General features: G+C 46.3%; 1 protein-coding gene across 2 annotated transcripts; it reads right to left on the bottom strand.

The window, feature by feature from the left end:
- Positions 1–11,333: 11,333 nt before the first annotated feature.
- Positions 11,334–14,218, bottom strand: LOC125506935 (putative glutathione S-transferase GSTU6). 2 transcript variants are annotated; one of them, XM_048671641.2, is made up of 3 exons: positions 13,970–14,218; positions 11,993–12,316; positions 11,334–11,895 (listed from the first exon to the last, which is right to left on the bottom strand). In XM_048671641.2, the coding sequence occupies exons 1-3, from the start codon at positions 14,192–14,194 to the stop codon at positions 11,527–11,529; spliced, it is 918 nt and encodes a 305-aa protein (XP_048527598.2). In that variant the 5' UTR covers positions 14,195–14,218; the 3' UTR covers positions 11,334–11,526. The 2 variants fall into 2 exon arrangements, with proteins under 2 accessions (XP_048527598.2, XP_048527599.2); XM_048671642.2 differs by having other exon boundaries at positions 11,993–12,330; positions 13,409–14,203.
- Positions 14,219–17,161: the final 2,943 nt, after the last annotated feature.

Below are 17,161 nucleotides of genomic sequence, written 5' to 3' on the forward strand. Positions count from 1 at the left end.
CCCGAGACTCGATCGTCGGTATCCCAATACCTTGTTCAGTCTCGTTACCGGCAAGTCACTTTACTCGTACCGTAATGCATGATCCCGTGATCAACCACTTGATCACATTGATCTCATTATGATGATGCATTACTGAGTGGGCCCATAGATACCTCTCCGTCATACGGAGTGACAAATCCGAGTCTCGATTCGTGCCAACCCAACAGACACTTTCGGAGACACCTGTAATGTACCTTTATAGTCACCCAGTTACGTTGTGACGTTTGGCACACCCAAGGCACTCCTACGTTATCCGGGAGTTGCACAATCTCATGGTCTAAGGAAATGATACTTGACATTCAGAAAAGCTACATCAAACGAACTACACGATCTTTGTGCTATGCTTAGGTTTGGGTCTTGTCCATCACATCATTCTCCTAATGATGTGATCCCGTTATCAATGACATCCCCATGTCCATAGCCAGGAAACCATGACTATCTGTTGATCAACGTGCTAGTCAACTAGAGGCTCACTAGGGACACATTGTGGTCTATGTATTCACACATGTATTACGATTTCCGGATAATACAATTATAGCATGAATAATAGACAATTATCATGAACAAGGAAATATAATAATCATTTTATTATTGCCTCTAGGGCATATTTCCAACAATTCACCCCTTCAGTTAAGTGAAAGGCAAAGAAGTCAATCAAGTCTTTTATTTTCTTTTAAGGAGAAAACCAAACCATGGAAATGTTTCTACTGAGCATTGCTCTGCCAAGGCCACTATTTCTGTTTGCAAAACAAAGTACTCAAATTAAATATTCCTATAAATCATCCCTACTTACTTCACATTTCACCACATTCGGGACTATTAAATTTCTGACGTTGAGTCAATTAGTCTCATTATGTATAGGCACATCAGTGTGATAAAAACTCAATCCCCTAGCGGACCTACCAAAGTAGGTTTCCATTGGATGTAGTTGCAGCCATGTCGCACAGTTGTTAACATTATGACCTAGCTGATTGCATATGAAGCAAGTCTTTGGCTCAACACAATTGCCTACTTAGTGTTTTGGTCCTCCACCGTTAAAAGAAATGATGTCCTTATATCTAGGATCTAGCACTTGATCCACTTTATTCACTACTACGGGGAGGGATCAAGGGCACTTAAGACGGTGGCGCAAGAGCTTGTTGACGTGGCGGTGCAGGGCACGAAGGGGGTTGTTGACGCGCAAGAGGTGCTACCAGGGGTGTGGCCATAGGCACCCATGGAGCAATAATTGCATTCAAATATACAAAAAAATGTTCCATAGGTGATGGATGAAGTGTGTCGGAATGGATTTGGCATGAAAGTCATCAACACCAAGATCATTGTTTTCAAGAGATGAATGTACTATGATAAAAAAAGAAACAAATTATATGGATGTCGAGGGATTCAATGAGTGGAGCAAATATAGACAAACTAGCTTAACCTAAAACTCGCCAACCTTGAAATTTGAGCTAGAAGTTTGTATAGGACTACCCCTTCTTCTATCCCCCTTGAGCTTCTTAGATTATAGGCTATATATAATTAATAATATCCCGAAAACCTCAAAGACGTATTAGATATGCAAGTCGTGTAGTAATAGTGTAGTCACACATTACTAGTGGGGATGGAGCCTATGTGTCCCTCGGTCTGTCCATACACAAATATGCACGCACTCCAAACACGCTAATTGACCTTGAACCCTAATACTACTCATACAGGGAGTAGCATAAGTGGTAATATCACACATATCTAGACAAAATAGATGATGTATGTGTTGGAAATATGCCCTAGAGGCAATAATAAAAGCATTATTATTATATTTCCTTGTTCATGATAATTGTCTTTATTCATGCTATAATTGTGTTATCCGGAAATCGTAATACATGTGTGAATAATAGACACCAACATGTCCCTAGTAAGCCTCTAGTTGACTAGCTCGTTGATCAACAGATAGTCATGGTTTCCTGACTATGGACATTGGATGTCATTGATAACGAGATCACATCATTAGGAGAATGATGTGATGGACAAGACCCAATCCTAAACATAGCATAAGATCGTATAGTTCGTTTGCTAGAGTTTTTCCAATGTCAAGTATCCTTTCCTTAGACCATGAGATCGTGTAACTCCCGGATACCGTAGGAGTGCTTTGGGTGTACCAAACGTCACAACGTAACTGGGTGACTATAAAGGTATACTACGGGTATCTCCGAAAGTGTCTGTTGGGTTGACATGGATCAAGACTGGGATTTGTCACTCTGTATGACGGAGAGGTATCACTGGGCCCACTCGGTAATGCATCATCATAATGAGCTCATAGTGACCAAGTGTCTGGTCACGGGATCATGCATTACGATACGAGTAAAGTGACTTGCCGGTAACGAGATTGAACGAGGTATTGGGATACCGACGATCGGATCTCGGGCAAGTAACATACTGATTGACAAAGGGAATTGTATACGGGGTTGCTTGAATCCTCGACATCGTGGTTCATCCGATGAGATCATCGAGGAGCATGTGGGATCCAACATGGGTATCCAGATCCCGCTGTTGGTTATTGACCGGAGAGCGATCTCGGTCATGTCTACATGTCTCCCGAACCCGTAGGGTCTACACACTTAAGGTTCGGTGACGCTAGGGTTGTAGGGATATGTATATGCAGTAACCCGAATGTTGTTCGGAGTCCCGGATGAGATCCTGGACGTCACGAGGAGTTCCGGAATGGTCCGGAGGTAAAGAATTATATATAGGAAGTGCTATTTCGGGCATCGGGACAAGTTTCGGGGTCACCGGTATTGTACCGGGACCACCGGAAGGGTCCCGGGGGTCCACCGGGTGGGGCCACCTGCCCCGGGGGGCCACATGGGCTGTAGGGGGTGCGCCTTGGCCTATATGGGCCAAGGGCACCAGCCCCAAGAGGCCCATGCGCCAAGAGATAAGGAAGGGAAGAGTCCCAAAGGGGGAAGGCACCTCCTAGGTGCCTTGGGGAGGAGGGATTCCTCCCTTGGCCGCCCCCCCCCCCTAGGAGATTGCATCTCCTAGGGCCAGTGCCCCCCTAGGCTCCCTATATATAGTGGGGAAAGGAGGACCTCTCGATCCACGCCTTTGGTGCCTCCCTCTCCCTCTCCAACACATCCTCCTCCTCCATAGAGCTTAGCGAAGCCCTGCCGGAGTACTGCAGCTCCACCATCACCACGCCGTCGTGCTGCTGTTGGAGCCATCTTCCTCAACCTCTCCTTCCCCCTTGCTGGATCAAGAAGAAGGAGACGTTACGCTGACCGTACGTGTGTTGAACGCGGAGGTGCCGTCCGTTCGGCGCTAGGATCTTCGGTGATTTGGATCACGTCGAGTACGCCTTCCTCATCCCCGTTCTTTGAACGCTTCCGCGCGTGATCTACAAAGGTATGTAGATACAATCCAATCACTCATTTCTAGATGAACTCCTAGATGGATCTTGGTGAAACCGTAGGAAATTTTTTGTTTTCTGCAACGTTCCTCAACAGTGGCATCATGAGCTAGGTCTATGCGTAGTTCTCTTGCACGAGTAGAACACAATTTGTTGTGGGCGTTGATGTTGTCAACTTTCTTGCCGCTACTAGTCTTATCTTGCTTCAACGGTATTGTGGGATGAAGCGGCCCGGACCAACCTTACACGTACGCTTACGTGAGACCGGTTCCACCGACTAACATGCACAAGTTGCATAAGGTGGCTGGCGGGTGTCTGTCTCTCCCACTTTAGTTGGAGCGGATTCGATGAAAAGGGTCCTGATGAAGGGTAAATAGAAGTTGACAAATCACGTTGTGGCTTTCACGTAGGTAAGAAAACGTTCTTGCTAGAACCCTACTTCAGCCACGTAAAACTTGCAACAACAATTAGAGGACGTCTAACTTGTTTTTGCAGCAAGTGCTTTGTGATATGATATGGCCAAAGTTGTGATGAATGATGAATGATATATATGTGATGTATGAGATGTTCATGCCATTGTAATAGGAATCACGACTTGCATGTCGATGAGTATGACAACCGGCAGGAGCCATAGGAGTTGTCTTTATTTTTTGTATGACCTGCGTGTCATTGAGAAACGCCATGTAAATTACTTTACTTTATTGCTAAACCTGTTAGCCATAGTAGTAGAAGTAATAGTTGGCGAGCAACTTCATGGAGACACGATGATGGAGATCATGGTGTCATGCCGGTGACAAGATGATCATGGAGCCCCAAGATGGAGATCAAAGGAGCTATGTGATATTGGCCATATCATGTCACTTTTATTATTTGATTGCATGTGATGTTTATCATATTTATGCATCTTGTTTACTTAGAACAACGGTAGTAAATAAGATGATCCCTCATAATAATTTCAAGAAAGTGTTCCCCCTAACTGTGCACCGTTGTGACAGTTCGTTGTTTCGAAGCACCACGTGATGATCGGGTGTGATAGATTCTAACGTTCACACACAACGGGTGTAAGACAGATTTACACATGCAAAACACTTAGGTTGACTTGATGAGACTAGCATGTACAGACATGGCCTCGGAACACGGAAGACCGAAAGGTCGAGCATGAGTCGTATAGAAGATACGATCAACATGAAGATGTTCACCGATGTTGACTAGTCCGTCTCACGTGATGATCGGACACGGCCTAGTTAACTCGGATCATGTTATACTTAGATTACAAGAGGGATGTCTATCTAAGTGGGAGTTCATTGAATAATTTGATTAGATGAACTTAATTATCATGAACTTAGTCTAAAATATTTACAATATGTCTTGTAGATCAAATGGCCAATGTAGTCCTCAACTTCAACGCGTTCCTAGAGAAAACCAAGCTGAAAGACGATGGCAGCAACTACACGGACTGGGTCCGGAACCTGAGGATCATCCTCATAGCTGCCAAGAAAGATTATGTCCTACAAGCACCGCTGGGTGACGCACCTGTTCTCCCTACAGAACAAGACGTTATGAACGCTTGGCAGGCACGCACCGATGACCACTCCCTCGTTCAGTGCGGCATGCTTTACAGCTTAGAGCCGGGGCTCCAAAAACGTTTTGAGAGACACGGAGCATATGAGATGTTCGAAGAGCTGAAAATGGTTTTCAAAGCTCATGCCTGGGTCGAGAGATATGAAGTCTCCGACAAGTTCTTCAGCTGTAAGATGGAGGAAAATAGTTCTGTCAGTGAGCACATACTCACAATGTCTGGGTTACATAACCGCTTGACCCAGCTGGGAGTTAATCTCCCGGATGACGCGGTCATTGACAGAATCCTCCAGTCGCTTCCACCGAGCTACAAGAGCTTTGTGATGAACTTCAATATGCAGGGGATGGAAAAGACCATTCCTGAAGTATTTGCAATGCTGAAATCAGCAGAAGTAGAAGTCAAAAAGGAACATCAAGTGTTGATGGTGAATAAAACCACTAAGTTCAAGAAGGGCAAGGGTAAGAAAGCCTTCAAGAAGGACGGCAAGGGAGTTGCCGCGCCCGGCAAGCAAGCTGCCGGGAAGAAGCCAAATAATGGACCCAAGCCCGAGACTGAGTGCTTTTATTGCAAGGAAAGTGGTCAATGGAAGCGGAACTGCCCCAAATACTTAGCAGACAAGAAGGCCGGCAAAACGAAAGGTATATGTGATATACATGTAATTGATGTGTACCTTACCAGTACTCGTAGTAGCTCCTGGGTATTTGATACCGGTGCAGTTGCTCACATTTGTAACTCAAAGCAGGAGCTGCGGAATAAGCGGAGACTGGCAAAGGACGATGTGACGATGCGCGTTGGGAATGGTTCCAAGGTAGATGTGATCGCCGTTGGCACGCTACCTCTACATTTACCTACGGGATTAGTTTTGAACCTCGATAATTGTTATTTAGTGCCAAGTTTGAGCATGAACATTGTATCAGGATCTCGTTTAATACGAGATGGCTACTCATTTAAATCCGAGAATAATGGTTGTTCTATTTATATGAGAGATATGTTTTATGGTCATGCTCCGATGGTGAATGGTTTATTCTTAATGAATCTCGAGCGTAATGCTACACATGTTCATAGTGTGAGTACCAAAAGATGTAAGATTGATAATGATAGTCCCACATACTTGTGGCACTGCCGCCTTGGTCACATAGGTGTCAAACGCATGAAGAAGCTCCATGCTGATGGACTTTTAGAGTCTCTTGATTACTAATCATTTGACACGTGCGAACCATGCCTCATGGGTAAAATGACCCAGACTCCGTTCTCAGGAACAATGGAGCGAGCAACCAACTTATTGGAAATCATACATACTGATGTGTGTGGTCCAATGAGTGTTGAGGCTAGCGGTGGCTATCGTTATGTTCTCACCCTCACTGATGACTTGAGTAGATATGGGTATGTCTACTTAATGAAACACAAGTCTGAGACCTTTGAAAAGTTCAAGGAATTTCAGAGTGAGGCTGAGAATCACCGTGACAGGAAAATCAAGTTCCTGCGATCAGATCGTGGAGGAGAATACTTGAGTCACGAGTTTGGCACACACTTAAGAAAATGTGGAATAGTTTCACAACTCACGCCGCCTGGAACACCTCAGCGTAATGGTGTGTCCGAACGTCGTAATCGCACTCTATTGGATATGGTGCGATCTATGATGTCTCTTACCGATTTACCGCTATCTTTTTGGGGCTATGCTTTAGAGACTGCCGCATTCACTTTAAATAGGGCCCCGTCGAAATCCGTTGAGACGACACCGTATGAATTATGGTTTGGGAAGAAACCTAAGCTGTCATTTCTGAAAATTTGGGGATGCGATGCTTATGTCAAGAAACTTCAACCTGAAAAGCTCGAACCCAAGTCAGAAAAATGCGTCTTCATAGGATACCCTAAAGAAACTATTGGGTATACCTTCTACCTCAGATCTGAAGGCAAGATCTTTGTTGCCAAGAATGGATCCTTTCTAGAGAAGGAGTTTCTCTCAAAAGAAGTAAGTGGGAGGAAAGTAGAACTTGATGAAGTATTACCTCTTGAACCGGAAAATGGCGCAACTCAAGAAAATGTTCCTGAGGTGCCTGCACCGACTAGAGAGGAAGTTAATGATGATGATCAAGGTACTTCTGATCAAGCTCCTACTGAAATTCGTAGGTCCACAAGGACACGTTCCGCACCAGAGTGGTACGGCAACCCTGTCTTGGAAATCATGTTGTTAGACAACGGTGAACCTTCGAACTATGAAAAAGCGATGGCGGGCCCGGATTCCGACAAATGGCTAGAAGCCATGAAATCCAAGATAGGATCCATGTATGAAAACGAAGTATGGACTTTGACTGACTTGCCCATTGAGCGGCGAGCATAGAAAATAAATGGATCTTTAAGAAGAAGACAGACGCGGATGGTAATGTGACCATCTATAAAGCTCAGCTTGTCGCTAAGGGTTATCGACAAGTTCAAGGGGTTGACTACGATGAGACTTTCTCACCGGTAGCGAAGCTAAAGTCCATCCGAATCATGTTAGCAATTGCCGCATTCTACGATTATGAGATATGGCAAATGGACGTCAAGACGGCATTCCTTAATGGTTTCCTTAAGGAAGAATTGTATATGATGCAGCCGAAAGGTTTTGTCGATCCTAAGAATGCTGACAAGGTGTGCAAGCTCCAATGCTCGATTTATGGGCTGGTGCAAGCATCTCGGAGTTGGAACATTCGCTTTGATGAGATGATCAAAGCGTTTGGGTTTATGCAGACTTACGGAGAAGCCTGTGTTTACAAGAAAGTGAGTGGGAGCTCTGTAGCATTTCTCATATTATATGTGGATGACATACTTTTGATGGGAAATGATATAGAACTCTTGGACAGCATTAAGGCCTACTTGAATAAGAGTTTTTCAATGAAGGACCTTGGAGAAGCTGCTTATATATTAGGCATCAAGATCTATAGAGACAGATCAAGACGCCTCATAGGTCTTTCACAAAGCACATACCTTGATAAGATATTGAAGAAGTTCAATATGGATCAGTCTAAGAAGGGGTTCTTGCATGTGTTACAAGGTGTGAAATTGAGCTCAGCTCAATGTCCGACCACGGCAGAAGATATAGAAGGGATGAGTGTCATCCCCTATGCCTCAGCCATAGGTTCTATTATGTATGTCATGCTGTGTACCAGACCTGATGTAAACCTTGCCGTAAGTTTGGTAGGAAGGTACCAAAGTAATCCCGGCAAGGAACACTGGACAGCGGTCAAGAATATCCTGAAGTACCTGAAAAGGACTAAGGAAATGTTTCTCGTTTATGGAGGTGACGAAGAGCTCGTCGTAAAAGGTTACGTCGACGCTAGCTTCGACACAGATCTGGATGACTCCAAGTCACAAACCGGATACGTGTATATTTTGAATGGTGGGGCAGTAAGCTGATGCAGTTGCAAGCAGAGCATCGTGGCGGGATCTACATGTGAAGCGGAGTACATGGCAGCCTCGGAGGCAGTGCATGAAGTAATTTGGGTGAAGGAGTTCATCACCGACCTAGGAGTGATACCCAATGCATCGAGGCCGATCAAGCTCTTCTGTGACAACACTGGAGCTATTGCTCTTGCCAAGGAGCCCAGGTTTCACAAGAAGACAAGGCACATCAAGCGTCGCTTCAACTCCATTCGTGAAAATGTTCAAGATGGAGACATAGATATTTGTAAATTACATACGGACCTGAATGTAGCAGATCCGTTGACTAAACCTCTCCCTAGAGCAAAACATGATCAACACCAGAATTCCATGGGTGTTCGATTCATCACAATGTAACTAGATGATTGACTCTAGTGCAAGTGGGAGACTGTTGGAAATATGCCCTAGAGGCAATAATAAAAGCATTATTATTATATTTCCTTGTTCATGATAATTGTCTTTATTCATGCTATAATTGTGTTATCCGGAAATCATAATACATGTGTGAATAATAGACACCAACATGTCCCTAGTAAGCCTTTAGTTGACTAGCTCGTTGATCAACAGATAGTCATGGTTTCCTGACTATGGACATTGGATGTCATTGATAACGAGATCACATCATTAGGAGAATGATGTGATGGACAAGACCCAATCCTAAACATAGCATAAGATCGTATAGTTCGTTTGCTAGAGTTTTTCCAATGTCAAGTATCCTTTCCTTAGACCATGTAACTCCCGGATACCGTAGGAGTGCTTTGGGTGTACCAAACGTCACAACGTAACTGGGTGACTATAAAGGTATACTACGGGTATCTCCGAAAGTGTCTGTTGGGTTGACATGGATCAAGACTGGGATTTGTCACTCCGTATGACGGAGAGGTATCACTGGGCCCACTCGGTAATGCATCATCATAATGATCTCATAGTGACCAAGTGTCTGGTCATGGGATCATGCATTACGGTACGAGTAAAGTGACTTGCCGGTAACGAGATTGAACGAGGTATTGGGATACCGACGATCGGATCTCGGGCAAGTAACATACCGATTGACAAAGGGAATTGTATACGGGGTTGCTTGAATCCTCGACATCGTGGTTCATCCGATGAGATCATCGAGGAGCATGTGGGAGCCAACATGGGTATCCAGATCCCGCTGTTGGTTATTGATCGGAGAGCGATCTCGGTCATGTCTACATGTCTCCCGAACCCGTAGGGTCTACACACTTAAGGTTCGGTGACACTAGGGTTGTAGGGATATGTATATGCAGTAACCCAAATGTTGTTCGGAGTCCCGGATGAGATCCCGGACGTCACGAGGAGTTCCGGAATGGTCCGGAGGTATAGAATTATATATAGGAAGTGCTATTTCGGGCATCGGGACAAGTTTCGGGGTCACCGGTATTGTACCGGGACCACCGGAAGGGTCCCGGGGGTCCACCGGGTGGGGCCACCTGCCCCAGGGGGGCACATGGGCTGTAGGGGGTGCGCCTTGGCCTATATGGGCCAAGGGCACCAGCCCCAAGAGGCCCATGCGCCAAGAGATAAGGAAGGGAAGAGTCCCAAAGGGGGAAGGCACCTCCTAGGTGCCTTGGGGAGGAGGGATTCCTCCCTTGGCCGCCGCCCCCCTAGGAGATTGCATCTCCTAGGGCCGGCGCCCCCCTAGGCTCCCTATATATAGTGGGGAAAGGAGGACCTCTCGATCCACGCCTTTGGTGCCTCCCTCTCCCTCTCCAACACATCCTCCTCCTCCATAGAGCTTAGCGAAGCCCTGCCGGAGTACTGCAGCTCCACCACCACCACGCCGTCGTGCTGCTGTTGGAGCCATCTTCCTCAACCTCTCCTTCCCCCTTGCTGGATCAAGAAGAAGGAGACGTTACGCTGACCGTACGTGTGTTGAACGCGGAGGTGCCGTCCGTTCGGCGCTAGGATCTCCGGTGATTTGGATCACGTCGAGTACGCCTTCCTCATCCCCGTTCTTTGAACGCTTCCGCGCGTGATCTACAAAGGTATGTAGATACAATCCAATCACTCATTGCTAGATGAACTCCTAGATGGATCTTGGTGAAACCGTAGGAAAATTTTTGTTTTCTGCAACGTTCCTCAACAGTATGTGTTAAGTAATTAATGAGGAAAGACAATGTTTTGGTAACATAATATGTTACGGTAACAGTACACATACAAGACAAAATGAGTCTAGAACCTAATAAATAAGGTATTGCATGACACCACACACTACCAACTATAGAGGTACTACCTCCGTCCTGGTCTATTGGCCCCCTTCATATTTCGTGTCAAATTTTGACCATGTATTTGACCAACAAAATGTTAGTGCATGTCACCAAAAAATATTGGATTCGTATTTGAACATAGTTTCTCGTGGTATGATTTTTTATGACATGCATTGACAAATCTTTGGTGAAAAATTGACACTAAATACGAAGGGGACCAATAAATCAGGACGGAGGTAGTAGTAATAGTAACATATGCATGTTACTAGTCTAAGTTACTCCCCACTATAACCAGCCTAACTCCTCACTCATGAAGTATCTCGGCTAAGGGGAAGAAGAAGCGATGAAATGAATAGACCCAATGAATAAAAAATGGGTGGGTTGCCTACATCATGCACGGAAGCATATAGATAGCTAGATGATACTCTGCGCGTTGCGGCGGGAAATGGTTGCAATATATTCTAATGGGATTGGTTGTATGGAGCATAAATACATATGAATTAATAGTATCATGTGATTATTGTATAGTGTAAAACTTTTTTTCACGCATGATTGTGTATTGAGGTAGACATTTTCCCATGTATGCATGGTTGCATGTGCATTAAGTATGCTAATTGGATGGAGCATGCAACTAAGAAAGAGGAAATAATAATTGATGAGGTGGCATATGTGCATGTTGAGATAAATAGGATAGTGGAGATCAATTTCTTATGTATATATAGGATATAGGATGTGTACTCCCATTGTCTTCTTATCCACTTCTTTCATAGTTTTCAGTCCTTGTTCTTTGCATGAGTAAATCAAACTGCAACTATTGCGATGGAGAAACACAACCAACATCTAAAGAGAATGCATGCTATGCATGCATGCACAGCTTAATTATTATCGAGTGCCATCATTTTGGCACGCTTTATCTTGGCAAACTCAACCAACTTGTCCACATCCGGCATAACCTCCTTAGCACCTTCCAACCCAGCGAAGCGCTTTGTCCATTCCACTAGGAGTGGGGTCTTTGTTGTGTCCAGGAGTTCGACACCACAAAGTGCCTTAGTTCCTTGCATCCACGCGATCATGCCGGAGAGCACGACATCGACGTACCCGACATCATCACCACCGAAGAAGGGCGCTAATTTTCTGGAGAGCGCCCCCTCCAGCGTCTTCACTGCCTCCACCGTCTCTCTCATCCATTCAGCTTTCTCCTCGTTTGTGTTGGCCCTAAACATCTTCAACCATGGGGCGACTAGCTGCAATTCATCAAGCGTGAGCACCCACATAGTCCGTGGAACATATATATGTTGCTATATATGTAAGTGGGTTCACAGTCGTCAGACATGTATGTACCTTATCTTCAATGTACCTGGCCCAGAACCGTGCCATGGCACGTTCGTAGGGGTCAACGGGGAGGAGGGCTGGACCCACATCACTAAACTTCTCCTCAATGTACTCCAAGATCACGAGTGACTCGCATATCAGGATGTTGTTGTGGATGAGAACGGGCAACTTCTTAATGAACGGGTTGGACTTGAGGAGAAGGTCGCTCTTGTTGTCAAGGTCCTCCTCAAAGTACTCATATGGTAGGCCCTTGAAGTTGAGCGCTAGCCTCACCCGTAGAGCGAATGGGCTCCGCCATGTTCCCAACACCTTGAGCTCGTCTCCTAATTGTTCCTGCCATATGTAGCCTAGTAAGTGCATCAAGGCGGATTTTATCAACATAGCTCATTGCATGCATGCTCTTCTCCGGGCAAAATAAAGTAAGTTGAAAGTATGATATCATGTACTCTCTTCGTCTCATAATGTAAGATATTTTTTGACATTACATTAGTGTCAAAAAAACGACGAAGAAAGTACTTTCTACAGTTCTCTTGATATTCTACTCGTATCATTTAAACCGTGTATAAACCGGTGGTGGCCGGTGGCAAAAAAAAAGAACATAGTCGAAACACAAGAAAACAAGAACTTGCTTTTGAAGCATTCGTCGGGATAAATTCAAGGGGCCCATTGGAAGATGCCGTGCGGAAATGGAAATGACACATGCGGGAACCTGTGTAGTTTAATTATTTATTTGTTTTCCTGGTTTAATTTTTTTGCATGATAATACGTGGCTCATTTATATTATAAAAAATAAAATACAAGTCACGTAAAGGCTGACATGACGAAACTGAAAAGATAGCAGAACATCTCTTAGCTTGACACAAATGCCCGTCACCTGCCTCCGGCACCACCACAGCAGTCACCAAAGAAAAGGATGATGGATCACCTCCTCATCGGAGCTCGACGCGGCTCCACCGCTGATATACGGATCTGCGGACCTCTAAGATGGATCACCAAAAGGCGAACCAACCTGTGGTTGGATGGTTAGAGGGACTGTGGTATCCCCAGCCCATCAGGGTTCAAATCCTGGTGCTCGCATTTATCCTGGATTTATTTTAGGATTTCCGGCGATGCGCATTCAGTAGGAGAAGATGTTCCCGTCGACGACGAGGCGCCTACGATGACTTCGTAAATCTCAAGATGATATGTCGGCTCATTCTTTCAGAGGTGCTCATAGGGGTAGGGTGTGCGTGTGTGCGTTCATAAGGGTGAGTGTATGCGCGTGTATATGAGCGCTTGTGTCTGTACTTTCAAAAAAAAGATGGATCGCCAAAAGTGAAGCCCTTGCTATTGACTGAATCAGATCGGGGCAACAACCCAGATGCACCATCGAACTTTAGATCTGACACCCCACCATGACTAAAACGCCGAAGAAGAAAATCATACCTGCCATCCACGAACCACGAACCAGCACACATTTTGTCTTCTAGATGTCGTCAATGCAGACCACAATCTGCATCCACTCCTGGACTACCTCCCAAGCTCCGCGCCGATGCTGGAGCAAACACCGTCGCAACGACGGAGCCCAAGGACATGGGTCCACCACGAGGATGCCGCCGTCGCCACCTCATCCTTACTTGAACAGACTAGTTTTCAAATCCGTCCCCAACCATAGGACCGATGGCCTCGTCAGAGAAGGATCTGAAGCTTTATTCAGCGTTGTTATCGTCGCTGTCGAAGCCAAGACGATAAACAACCTAAAAACCTAGACTACGAGGGAGTAAAAATGTTCCACATACATGAATCCAACGACCTTTCTCATCACCGATAATCAAGGCCGCCGGCGAAGGGGAGCCGCCGGAGAACGGCGCGGGAAGATTTGCCTCTTATGGCGGCGGCTAGGGTTCCAGCCGCCAGGAGCAAGAGGGAAACCAGAAAAGAGCTAATTCGTGTTTCTATCCTGATTTATTTATTTGAGTAAAGATGTGTATGGCGATTGTACAGTACCATGTTTGTCCTGGCTGCCGCCGCTGCGCTGCCGAGCCTAAGAGCCGGAGGCAGAGAGGACGTGCCGACAACGAGCCGGAGCTGGAGCGGAGCTGGAGCGGACACCAAGCGTGCGCTTGGCCGTTTGGCAGCCCTGGTAAAAAGAGGCCTTTTGGAAGCCGACGGAGCGGACTGTCCGAAGCCGGCGGGGTTGGACGGAGCCGAAGCGAGCACAAGAAGCGCCATGGCTGCCTATTCGGTTGGCGCCGGAGCGGGCTATATACAGAGCGGAGCTTGCCACGTCTTCATCTAAGAAAAATTCAACAATGCCCCAACTCCCAACCAACTCCCTTGAAGTGCACGCTTACTAGTCAATCTAAGAAATAATAATTTTAAATATGATCCCTCGCGGACGATCGATTGAGCCAGCGTGCATATCGTCTTGTGCCACACAGAGGCTCAATATCTTATGGCGTTTGAACTCTGAACTTCCTACCCGATCCGCAAAATCATGTCTGTCACGATCAAGAGATTTTGATTTCGTATTTGTTTGGACGTAGTACCGTCGTGCGGTGCGTGGTAAATGATTGATCGATATCTCTAGAGTCTACTGCTGCGTGGGCGGTTGCCCTGCGCGCGGTGTCCTCGAGTTTTCCCCTGCTTGTGCGCCCATCTTTTGCTCCTCTCTTTTTCTAGCTCGATATTGTTAGGAAATTAGACAGATTTTATCTAAGCATAATTTAAATTAGTGACATCATAAAATTACTGACATGGCAAATCATACATGACAAACTAGAAACATCTGTCACATACGCATATGGACCAATGGCACATGTCGGATGACATATGAGGCACTGGAAACTCCAGTGCAACACCGTCTACATGCATGATGGTGAAGACAGGTGTTGGGGAACGTTGCAGAAAACAAAAATTTTCCTACGGTTTCACCAAGATCCATCTATGAGTTCATCTAGCAACGAGTGATCGGATTGCATCTACATACCTTTGTAGATCACGCGCGGAAGCGTTCAAAGAACGGGGATGAGAAAGTCGTACTCGACGTGATCCAAATCACCGGAGATCCTAGCGCCGAACTGACGGCACCTCCGTGTTCAACACACGTACGGTCAGCGTGACGTCTCCTCCTTCTTGATCCAGTAAGGGGGGAGGAGATATTGATGAAGATCCAGCAGTACGACGGCGTGGTGGTGGATGCAGCAGTCACCGCAGCAGGGCTTCGCCGTTCTTCTGCAAGAGGGAGAGGTGTAGCAGGGGAGAGGGAGGCGCCAAGAGTCAAGGGTACGGCTGCCCCTCCCTCCCCCCCTTTATATAGGCTCCCCAAGGGGGGGCGCCGGCCCTAGGAGATGGGATCTCCTAGGGGGTGCGGCGGCCAAGGGTGGAGTGGCCCCCAAGGCAAGTGGGGCGCCCCCCCACCCTAGGGTTTCCAACCCTAGGCGCAGGGGGTGGGCCAAGGGGGGCGCACCAGCCCACTATGGGCTGGTTCCCCTCCCCACTTCAGCCCATGGGGCCTTCTGGGATGGGTGGTCCCACCCGGTGGACCCCCGGGACCCATCCGGTGGTCCCGGTACAATACCGGTGACCCCCGAAACTCCCCCGATGGCCGAAACTGCACTTTCTATATATAATTCTTCACCTTCGGACCATTCCGGAACTCCTCGTGACGTCCGGGATCTCATCCGGGACTCCGAACAACTTTCGGGTTACCGCATATTCATATCTCTACAACCCTAGCGTCACCGAATCTTAAGTGTGTAGACCCTACGGGTTCGGGAGACATGTAGACATGACCGAGATGGCTCTCCGACCAATAACCAACAGCGGGATCTGGATACCCATGTTGGCTCCCACATGCTCCTCGATGATCTCATCGGATGAACCACGATGTCGAGGATTCAAGCAACCCCGTATACAATTCCCTTTGTCAATCGGTACGTTACTTGCCCGAGATTCGATCGTCGGTATCCCAATACCTCGTTCAATCTCGTTACCGGCAAGTCACTTTACTCGTACCGTAATGCATGATCCCGTGACCAGACACTTGGTCACTTTGAGCTCATTATGATGATGCATTACTGAGTGGGCCCAGTGATACCTCTCCGTCATACGGAGTGACAAATCCCAGTCTTGATCCGTGTCAACCCAACAGATACTTTCGGAGATACCCGCAGTATACCTTTATAGTCACACAGTTACGTTGTGACGTTTGGTACACCCAAAGCATTCCTACGGTATCCGGGAGTTACACGGTCTCATGGTCTAAGGAAAGGATACTTGACATTGGAAAAACTCTAGCAAACGAACTATACGATCTTATGCTATGTTTAGGATTGGGTCTTGTCCATCACATCATTCTCCTAATGATGTGATCTCGTTATCAATGACATCCAATGTCCATAGTCAGGAAACCATGACTATCTGTTGATCAACGAGCTAGTCAACTAGAGGCTTACTAGGGACATGTTGGTGTCTATGTATTCACACATGTATTACGATTTCCGGATAACACAATTATAGCATGAATAAAAGACAATTATCATGAACAAGGAAATATAATAATAATCCTTTTATTATTGCCTCTAGGGCATATTGCCAACAACAGGGTGATCATCCGCCGTAGAGAAAGTAGTCGAAGCAGACAGACGAACATCGAGGATTTAGTCGAACTTGAGCAAGTCGTCATGTCGAGACGCTATACAAAAACCTTATCGCCCCTCATCCGGTGCATGTTCTCAGGGGGCGAGTTTTAGAGGCCTACTCACCCAGGCGGTTGTGCACACAGTCGTCGGGGATGGTGTCGCTGGAGAAGCACCTCAGCACAGAGGAACTCAGCAGGTGTGTGTGTGTGTGTGTGTGTGTGTGTGTGTGTGTTCTATTTGTGTAGTATTTTATGTGTAGACTCTCTCCTCTGCATCTTCTCTCCATAGAAGGAACGTGTGAGGAGAGTGAAGAGATGCGACTGACAATGTGGTGGAAGAACCCTACAGATTGAAAACGTGTCCACAATGAGCTTGGGCATTGACATGTACGGCCATAACAAAGCAGTGCACCGCCGAGCAAAAATTAGTTCTTCTAGCAAGATGCAGAACATAAGTCGCGAATACGAACTAGATTCACAAAATGTGACACGCGCGCGTTGCATGACGTAACGTGACTGAGTGAGTGAGTGAGCGTGTGTTAGTGCTCTTTTTTGTC

Source organism: Triticum urartu, chromosome 5A (genome assembly GCF_056163025.1).
Source record: "Triticum urartu cultivar PI428250 chromosome 5A, HENAU_Tu73, whole genome shotgun sequence".
NCBI lineage: Eukaryota > Viridiplantae > Streptophyta > Magnoliopsida > Poales > Poaceae > Triticum > Triticum urartu.